At 36.7% G+C, this 10,343-nt stretch overlaps 1 protein-coding gene across 1 annotated transcript; it reads right to left on the bottom strand.

Annotated features, from left to right (window-relative positions):
• Positions 1–937: 937 nt before the first annotated feature.
• On the bottom strand, positions 938–9,876 carry LOC119980519 (phosphatidylserine decarboxylase proenzyme 1, mitochondrial). Its single transcript, XM_038823246.1, has 12 exons — positions 9,648–9,876; positions 9,488–9,576; positions 8,081–8,134; positions 7,913–7,978; positions 6,079–6,139; positions 5,806–5,915; positions 5,437–5,690; positions 4,151–4,257; positions 3,007–3,074; positions 2,120–2,197; positions 1,670–1,792; positions 938–1,288 (listed from the first exon to the last, which is right to left on the bottom strand). Exons 1-12 carry the CDS (start codon positions 9,859–9,861, stop codon positions 1,130–1,132), a joined length of 1,383 nt encoding a protein of 460 aa, XP_038679174.1. The 5' UTR covers positions 9,862–9,876; the 3' UTR covers positions 938–1,129.
• Between the last annotated feature and the right edge of the window lie 467 nt (positions 9,877–10,343).

Genomic DNA, 10,343 nt, shown 5'->3' with positions numbered 1-10,343 from the left:
GTGGTTTGCTATAAATATATAGCAATCAGAATGGGGGTAGCCATACCTTTTCAGTGATCAACAACACACTTCTTGCTTCTTCTACGTTCTACAAAGAGAATTCATGGCAGATTACTGGCTTTTTGATTCGAAGGCAGAGCAGCCTGTGACAGATTTCTGGGTTTTTGATTCCATTATTGCCAGGCGTGAGAAGGCATTGAGGAAGAAAAAACTCATGCATGGCCTTAGCAATTGCGCCGCTACCAAACCACACCATCAAATAGAGTTCTGGGCAAAATCAGCCGCTGATGAAGCCATGGAGAAGCTGCGAGAATCCGAATTAAACCCCAGAGTGGAAAAGCCTGAAGAAATACAAAAGCAGCAGCAGCAGTTGAATGGAGAAATCATAAGCCCCGCTAATGAAGTGACGCAAGATGATCATGCCGTGTATGTGAAGGTTTACATGCCGGGCGTTTCCAAGGAAAGAATGAAGTTACTGGTGCATCCTGATTTTCTGGAGGTTGAAGGAGAGGCGGATGACAAGGACCGGGAAGACGATCTCATCGAGGAGGAAGAGAAGAAGAAGAGGAGGTATGCCACCACTATTCGCGTCGATGGTTACTTGAAGATTGATCAGGCTAAGGCCATGATGAAGGATGACGTGCTTGAGGTGGTCGTGCCTCGGCTGAAGAATATTGTGTTCAATGTCAATATCGATTAAGTAGGTGCCCTTTTTTACTCTGCTTCTCACAAAGCTCAAGTAGGTTTTTACTCTGTTTCTCTCAATTACAACGTAAAAAATTGGAACTTTTCTTCAATAGATAGGCTGTTATTCTCAATTCTGTGGAAACTTTGCCAAGAAAAGGGTTTCATGGGAAGCACTTTTCTTCAATCAATTAACGCCAAAATTGATTGGAAACTAGAATTAGTGCATGATAAGTGTAAAGTCTCTTGTTACTTGGAAAAAAGTGCATTCATTAAGTTTTAAAACTCGTGTGGGTTAGAAAAACAAGAGAAAGGGAATGATCAAAAGTCATAGAATAGCACATTTTGTCTCCACTGGGAACAATCAAATAAATCAAAATAGTTAATAACTAAATATATACACATCAGGGTCTTTAGTCTTAAGAATCTTGAATGACAAATATAACTAAGGATCATTCCACCTACCCAATGCTTCTCCAACGCGAACTCTATCCCCCTGTTTGATGCAAAACTGGAACTCAGATGGATCTGTGCTCGTCATTGATTTTAATGTTGGAGCTTGAAAGACAAGCACCACCGTTGATCCCATGTTGAAAGCAGCTACCTGAAAGAAGTGGGAAAATTTTATACCCTGGCACTTGGAAGAAAGTTGAGTGACCACTTACAGCCACATGTTAAACCGAGGACTGAATATGAATTGAATAGTCTTTCCTTTCCAAAATCATTCTAGATCCCATGAAGGTCACATTGTGTAAACAGGTTCAAGAATACATCAAAATCTATATCATCATCAACACCCATGCCATGTGATCCAAATTCAAAGTTCAAATTATGATCAGAACTCCAGGTGTAGAGCAACTTTAAAATTTTGGATTTTGTTGATCAAAATTTTGAACTCTTGCGGGAACCTATCTTTTAAGTGTTTTAAACTAATCAGAGACTACATGGTTAAGAATCCAGTTTCTTAGAAAGAAAAAACTCTAACCTCATCCCCTTTCTTAAGGGATACACCAACTCCTTCAGGATCATACACTCGCTCTTCTGGAGGTTCAGAGTGCAGAAGCTTCTTCCTTGGCCGGTTTGTTCGAAGTTGAGGTTCAATGAAAAGCTGCAACAAGAAATTTCAAAATTAAGTCAACAAAAGAAGTAAATCAATTGAGGAAAAGCTCCTTGACAATTTTTTCTTTTCACTTTTGCCCATGCCATGATCTTCTTAATCACACACTGCGTCTCAGCATTCTTCCATGTGACGTGACTTGTTGACCATGTCCCTACCTTAGGATTTATTTGAACACAACAGACTAACAGTGCTCCGTCTAGGGTTTATCTCCACTACCCAAGTGTGTTCATTTGTCTTTTTGATAGTAGTGTGAGTTTATTTCCTTTTGATTTTGTAAATTTTTAAGTTTTTATATTATAAAAAGAACTCCTTTACCTCAATAGACCCAATATTTGTAGCACCAATAGCGGCAACTGCCATAAAACCTTCTTGCCATAGACCTTCAAGCACGACCTAGTGAACAAAGAGCAGAAGTTGAAACTCAGCAACTTGGTACACAACAAATATTGGAAATATTAAATATGGAGCTAAACATAAGTTTTGACCTACTATACAGAGCAATAACTTGGAAGTACATCTTATATAACAACGATTCTGTTAAGCGGAAGAAGGACCTAAAGATGATATATTCTTTTAGCAATTACAAGTGCACAATCATCTCCACATGGTACTTCATATTTAAACGTTTATGCATTATTAGTAAAATCAAAATGGCTAGAGAATCAGAGAAATTTGGAGATCAGAGGAAAAATATTGCCCATTCTGCTTCACCAGCAGTTTAGTAAGGGAAACCTAAGGGAAGCCAAACTTTGTTGTAGGCCTCAAAAGTCCCTTGACTTCTTATTCTAAACCTGTCATAACCATGTTTAATGCCTTCTGAAGAAAAGTAAATATGGAAACACATCACTTGCAGGAAAGCACATTCTACCACCAATTACACAATAGAAAGATCCTAGAAGTTCGAGTTGTAATTATTAATAGGAAATCTTTGTCCATAATATCTATTAGTTGTGCATGGTTACTGCTCCCTGATTCATAATTTCATGTCTTACTTTTGAAGATTTTAGGGTGTTAGGGTTTAGGTCTTGGATTTATGATGGATTTAGGGTTTAAATTAACTACATGTTAACAACAATTGAAAATCTAATATTTAAAATGTCTTCCTGTGATAGGAATTTTAAGGTAATAGAATTTTTTTTACAAAAATTATAGAATAATAGAAACTATAATGGGAATAAGAACTATAGACAGATTAGATTTACTCTTTCATTCTCGATATAGAGATTTCTGATTGTTCTGGTAGCACGTTCATTCACGGGAAATAGACGCCCTGCAAAACAAATGATAGAACTGTAATTCAAACATGCTAAGGATCTCAGTGCTTTTTGTCCCAGCTATCCCCAATGTTGAGATTGACGCACATGATCCATGTGAAATCATGAGCCCCACATGATCCATATGAAATCGTGTGCATCCATCTCAGCATTTGGGATAGCTGGAACAAAAAACACTGGAAAATTCATCAGACTGCTGAGTGCTGATTGTAATTACATGGATAGATAAGCAAATAGTGTCCAACCAATTCTCAGAGTAAAAATGATCGCACGCTCTTGCAACACACAGGTGTACTTTACATGCTTTCCACTTGGTTCTGAATTATGCCACTGTCCAGTAGCTTAACTGTGTGAGTTAATTGACGATCGTACCCAAACATATGGATTCCATAATCTCGACTGCCCACATACCCCCCCCCCCCAACGAGAGGTGGCTTGCTCCACAGTGGCTACTACAAAACCTCTCCTGGGGCCACACAAAAATATGTGCAGGCGGTCACTTTCCCTATTAGTCATTGTTACAGTTGCCTTTATCGGGATTACACAAGGCACAATTCCGCCAGATTCTATCGTATTGTCTGATCCATCTATCGGCGTAACTCTATTTCTTTAACCTTTATAATCAATAACAAACTGGCTCCTTTTCAAGCAGGTTCAATACCACAAAAGTCATGTCGAAAGGAAATGTAAAGATAGTGATGTAGTAAGTGGCTTCATAAAACAAAGAAAGCAGTAGAAATCACAACAAACAAATCATCCTTTCCTTTTCATTCTAGTGCAGCAAATTCAAAGACGGATATCACCAAATATGACAAAAATGAAGGTGCCTTGAACTTTATTCTTATTTCCCATCATCACACTGCAAGCATTGCACTAGTTTTATGTAAGTTTCCTTCTCTTTAACAATAAGTGTCTTTCCAGTTTCATTCTTTATAAGTGACCAGCAGCAATTGGCAGTGATCAGGAACAAGTAAATTCAGAGGATAGGAGCACACGACAGAGTCAGAGAACCATCTAGATCAAATCATAAGACAATGAAGCTCATAGTGCCCACCCAAGAAATAAAAAATACCTGCAAAATGGCGGCGAACAAGAATGTTCCAATCAACTGGTGAGTGTATACGATGATAGTCTCCAGGTCTTAAGTATATTACACAGTAATAGAGCCCTTTCATTGGACTGCAATGAGATTTTGATGAAATAAATACCATATAAGTAAGATTAAGATGATTAGCAGATAAGTCAATTATCGGCCATAAAGATGAAAACATAGTCTAACCAAAAAGGCAAAAATCTAGACACTGCTGAAAAACCTGTACCTCTCTAAGCATTTCAAATCAAGTATCAACTTTTAGCACATTAAAAGGGGCAGAATCAATTATTACATGCAGTCACAAGATCATCCAAAATTCCATGTTCCAAGACTAATTAAGATCACTCAATGTAAAAAGTGAAAGCAGATTGAGAGATGGGGGGAAAAGATTATAAATACTGTTAAAAGAGCAAAAAGATTTACAAAAAGATTAAAGAAATTCTACAATGATTGGTTAAAGGTAAACACTCTCGTGCAAGGTTGGGGACATATAGATGTACGCAAACCTTACATCCACATAATATGTGGAGAGGTGTTTCTAGGAATTTAATTTGTGACCTCTAGGATGCACCCCTGCAACTCTACCACTGGGTCACATGTTTGCTTGTAAGATTCTACAATGATAAAGGGGAAGAAAAAAGGAAACATGCAACGGCTTTTTGCCTTCCTGAAAACGTTACACAGCCCTTTTCAATTTTAATCAAATTTTGCTACACAGATTTAACTCTATAATCTATACAACATACATAGTCACACACAAAAGCTATTCACGCCCTTGAAGATCATTACATACACACTAACAAAGGTATATGAACATGCATTAGGAGATACTGAGATTTAAAATGGTTGATGTTCTTTCAGTGACAAAGGCACGCTGTCTGCAAATTCTTTTCAGGGTAATGACTGAACATCACATAAAAAATCTGGTGGAACAATGAACAGCAAACTACAGTAGACAAGATCTACCCACCACTTGATCCTGGTACACCATTGCTCAGTATAATTGTGAGATCCTTATGTTAAACCAAAACTGCAAGAAATCTCATCTCAATAACCCAATATCCAAGGACATAAAACTTCACTTAATTTTTGTTCTTGTGGCTAAAAGATTCTGTGGGATTATGGAAGAGAATGGGATATCCTAAGTCTAAGGAAGATTGATGGGAAATATGTAATGGATTTCAGGGTCATCTAAAAATCAATAGTTGCGTGTAAAAAATAAGTATAAGTGCAAATGAATATTTGATATGTGGAACAGTAATCACCATGCTGATGCACTGTCTCGGACTTTGGGCAAAGCCAATGATATTCTCCACCAGGACTTCTTTTTGTTCTCCCTAAAGGTACTATCCTGGTCACTATTTTCTTCATGCATATTCCCTTCAGTTACCATGGGAAGCAAAGAGCTAGAACCAAGAAGAGAATAAACAGAATATGAGAAGCCTTTGACTTGCTCAATCATGGCCCCAGTTCCATTCAACTCCCCAAATCTTACAATAGTACCATCGACGGGACTGGCCTATAAACAGATCAAAACATAGCCGTAAAGATAACATAAGAATAGTCAAACACATCCAACTAAGCTATTATGAAAATGAGGAGGAAAATATGCTTGTTACCAGTTACCCAGTTACCAGACAACGTGGATCAGGGTCAACAGGCCTGGAACCTTCCTTCAGGTCATGAGCAAAGAACTCTCGTAAAGACACATATTCATCTAAAGGCCGAGCAACTTCTTCTAAGTCTGAAAAGCAAACAGATTTTTGTCTTTATTGTGTTCACCACTTCAAGCTAACAATGTGCAAATTATTCATAGTTTCTTGTAAAAATAAAACAATCACAGCAGAAAGACAGTATCAATTAATTGAATGGCAAAATATGTCACAGGATAGGAGTAGCAATCATACTTGAATGGAACGCCCGAGCCCATGCCCTATAAACATATGGTCGCAGCCAAACAGGAAGGTCCTAAAAACATGTTAATTAGCAGAAAAAGTCCAAAAAAAAGGAAGAAAGAAAGAAGCATGCTATGATAATATTCAAAAATACCTAATTAAGAAAACTTATTCAGTACACTATTTGAATGGGAAACCTATTCAGTACACAAAAACAAGTGCTTGGACATTTAACCGAAGTGCCAAAAGAGAGAAAGCAATCTGCAGTCACATACAATTAACTGTAGCCACTTGCACACAAGAACCCCAGTACACCTAAGGAAGCACAGACTTGAAGAAAAGGATGCAAAACACATTCAACAAATGCTTTGAGTACACTTTTTGCATGATCTTCAAGTTGTTAGAATTACTAGGTAATCAATTTAGCACGAGAAGTTTACAGACATCACCAAAAACGAAAAAGGTTCTGGACTAGCATAATCAAGTCACTAGCACATGAGCAATGGTATCAAAGATTTATCCCTCCATTAGTTGCAAATTTAGATGTCTGAAGTGCTATAAATGGGTAGAATCTGAAAAACAGACCAAATATTTTACTTCAAGAATCCATCATTCTATGACTTATCAGTTCTTGAAGTGGAAGGTAATATTTAGTTGCATGACATTTCAAGTACCTCACTACTGGTACCCCTCAAGATTAGGTCACCTGTTACGAAATCCCCCTTGTAGGACATGCGCACAGAATTATTTTTACTACTTGAAGAGCCACAATTAATTGTAGCCCATGTTCCAACTGTTTGGTAGTTATATAAGTGGCTCTTTAAACTTGGAAACTGAAGATTCAATCAAAGACTTCTAAATAGGATGTATTGGAAACTGTTAATAGCCAAAAGATGTTGGTCCACCATCTACATCAACAATAATAAAAGCAAGTCCATCAGATTAACAAAGATTGGAGCCTGATTTGTAGCATGATGAAGAAGGAAGCAGCCCTCCTGAGCTCCTAAACTAATTTAGGTACCATCAACAGCTGTTAACAGTTTTGAAATCAATGGTATGTTCATAATATTAATGCCTAGGAGCATTATATCTGAAACCAGTTGTTATTAGGACTGATTATGAATATAGCCAATGTGTTCCTGAAGGAAAAAGGTAAGGAAAATATTAGGTAATATAGTGAACCTAAACCCTACTGAACTATTGATTGCAGAAAATCCTCTTAACCTCAATCCATGAATATACACCACTGATTAGAAATTTGTTGACCTGTTGCGAGATTCCAAATAACAAAATAAGTTCCAACTAGAACCAGGTAAGGATAAACTAGACTGAATTATTGTCGCAGCAATGCCTCTTAACCTGAAGTCCATTAATACAAACCACTGAATAGAAATTTGATAACCTGTCGCTATATTCAATAAGTTCTGCAACGCGTTAAGATTGCTTTCCTGGTCGAAGCCAAAACTAAGGGGAATTTGGACTAGCTTCTGGCTGATGATGTTGATGCCTCCCTTCATGTCTCAAACTACAATATCTCCAATGATATGCCACTAAGTTTGACTGTTCGAGTAGTAGTTATGAAACATCATTAAAACCTAGAAGGCTAGAACTATCACCAAAACGAAGTACTGAAACAATAGCAATCCTTCATGGGTTTTATTTGTTACAAGCAATTCAAGAAAAACAGATTTTCCAATATAGGCCAACCCTGCCCCCAGGCCAACCACTAGATTTCAACATCATACACACACAGAGATAAAAAGATGATTTTTAAAAAATATAAGGTTAAAAACTATAGTGCAGCTTCATCAGAAAACTATAGTACAGCGAGTGGAAAATTACTTACCACACTAGTCAAGGAACCCCAAATTCTAGAAATGGAGCGTAAAGGTAACAATCTCATAAATGAGGCCTGACATTAGCAAGGTAAACAGAATTTACGTTAGAAAAAGTAATATAACGTGCAAAACATGGAAGAAAAACATTTAAACCATTAATATGACAAACAGCTTACTTTTACATCAGGTTGAAACTCAATTTCAATTCCTTTTTCACGAGCCTCTTCAACCTAACACCAACCCAGGAAACATGTAAAACATACCACCATAATTTCTTCAAAATTAATTCAATGATAGTAATACTAGTAGTAATACTATATAGTAACAACTGTGATGATGAAATTACAATAATTGTAATAATAAATATGATGATGATGATGGCAATGATGACGATGGAAATGCTGACGATGATGATGACCATAAACATAAAAATTTACCAGACCATAACATAACAGAAAGTATTATAGATTCAAGTAATTATTCACGCAAGAAGTGTTTCTGGGAATTGAAATGCCACCAAGATCACTCTGTGTTCAAAACTTTTTACAAGGGCATCAAAATAAAATACATTAACGAATGAGTGATCTGTATTCTCTGAATACGTCATACCACATGCCCAGCATATATGGCATCCTATTATGTATCAAAAGGTGCACGATGAAAAAATACACAGCAGAAAGGCATATATAGCACTCAATTTCCAGCCCCTCACAAGCAATACAACCGTCCAGATAGACAGATAAAGGTAACAAATTATGAATATAATACTGCTAGCTGTGCCCTGTCATCCATCCACCCTTCCCACAGATACCCAAACAGATGCAGCTGCTTATATACCATTTTCATAGCCACAATTCCAAGCAATCATATATAACTCATATACTGGACATGGAGGAAGGAAGAAATAAATATTTCAACATGACAAATAAGAATCTATCTTAGGTTCTAAGTTTTTTGCTACTCTGTCTTTGCAGCATCCAACAAAAAAAAAAAAGAAATCCAATTTCTGTTAATGTAGTAAGGTTGCTACAATTTTACGTGCCTAGTTAATTTTGCTTTCACAACTAACCTCACTCTAAATGTATTTAACATATGATCTAGGTCAAACCAGATCACCAATTAATAACTCAAATTCAAATATCAAGATCCAATTTGAATTTTCAACTTATGACACTCAAAAGAACATGGAGATTATCAGAACTGGTTTTGGAACTGACAGCATCCGTCTAATGTAAATTTCTTCCATAGCCTTACCAAAAAAAGTGTTCCTATAATGAAATAACTTCACTGAGAACTGGTTCTTCCCTAGTTAATTTTGCCTCACAAGTAACCTCAGTCTAACTGTTGACCTAGGTCCTAACCAAATCACAAATTAATAACTCAAATTTAACTATGACATCCAATTTGAATTTTTGTCTTGAGGCACTCAAAGGAAAGGAAATATCAGAACTGACATCATCTGTGGAACATAAAATGCCCTTACCCATTTTTCTCACTAAGAACCGGTTCTTCATTCTTTCATATAAAACACAAAGTTAATGATAATTGCTTTGGTCCAATTGAAGTATTAGGAGCTCAATTACCTTCTTGTCTTCATAAATCCTACGAGCATGAAGAGCACCAAGCATAAGCAGAGTAGCCGCAGTAGCACCAGATATCAAGAAAGTATTACCTGAGGAACAAAAAATAATTTAGTTCCACATACTAGTAAATAGAAGAAATATTCAAAAAAAACCACCCGACCTTGGGAATCGCCGCCACCACCGCCGGTGAACGAAGCCCCCGTTCGAGAAGTCGATGTAAGCTTCTTGATAAACGAACGGTTGAACTGACGGTGATAAAGTCGACGGCCGAGTCGTGAATAGTGAGGGAACATCGGGACCATACTCCGAAATTTCATGCTTCCGACTCGCACAGATCTAGTACCGGTGATGCTAGGGTTTTGTTGAAGACACATTGGTGCCGGGGTCCGTTTAAGGTATAGCCGTAATTATGATTATAATTAAACGTGAAAATAAAAACTAGCCGTTGTAACGTTTTCATAATTTTTTTTTTTTAAAAAACCGCTAGTTGTTATTGAATATTAATAAGAATTCTCTTATGCGGACACCCATAAATTATATTAACTTACGTATTTCAATCTCACCATTGATTTGAAACATATGGTACCCCAAAACAGTAGATTTCACTTGTCATTTCACTTTTAAAAACACTTAAAAGATAGGGTAGAATTTATGTGAATATTAATTAGTATTTTTTTGGCTAAATAGAGAAAAATGGTTTGCAAAAAATGGACAGCAACACCTAATCATTCTCTACCATCTTTGTTTGGGGATGTAAATGACTTTTGAGAAACAATTCTCGTTCCAACACGATAAAAGTTTGTTTATGTAGTTCTTTCATAAGAGGTTTTTATAAACGAACTCTATTCATTTGGCA

Source organism: Tripterygium wilfordii, chromosome 16 (genome assembly GCF_013401445.1).
Source record: "Tripterygium wilfordii isolate XIE 37 chromosome 16, ASM1340144v1, whole genome shotgun sequence".
Lineage (NCBI taxonomy): Eukaryota > Viridiplantae > Streptophyta > Magnoliopsida > Celastrales > Celastraceae > Tripterygium > Tripterygium wilfordii.
Note: the sequence above shows the minus strand (reverse complement) of the source record. Positions and strands in the feature narration are given on the sequence as shown.

Excerpts from the sequence above, each read along its gene's own strand:
- LOC119980519 (XM_038823246.1), bottom strand. The coding sequence starts at position 9,861 with ATGTGTCTTCAACAAAACCCTAGCATCACCGGTACTAGATCTGTGCGA. Across the intron at positions 7,979-8,080 it reads AGTTTCAACCTGATGTAAAA|GCCTCATTTATGAGATTGTT; the intron begins GTAAGCTGTTTG and ends TGCTAATGTCAG. Across the intron at positions 5,916-6,078 it reads GGCTCGGGCGTTCCATTCAA|ACTTAGAAGAAGTTGCTCGG; the intron begins GTATGATTGCTA and ends TTTGCTTTTCAG.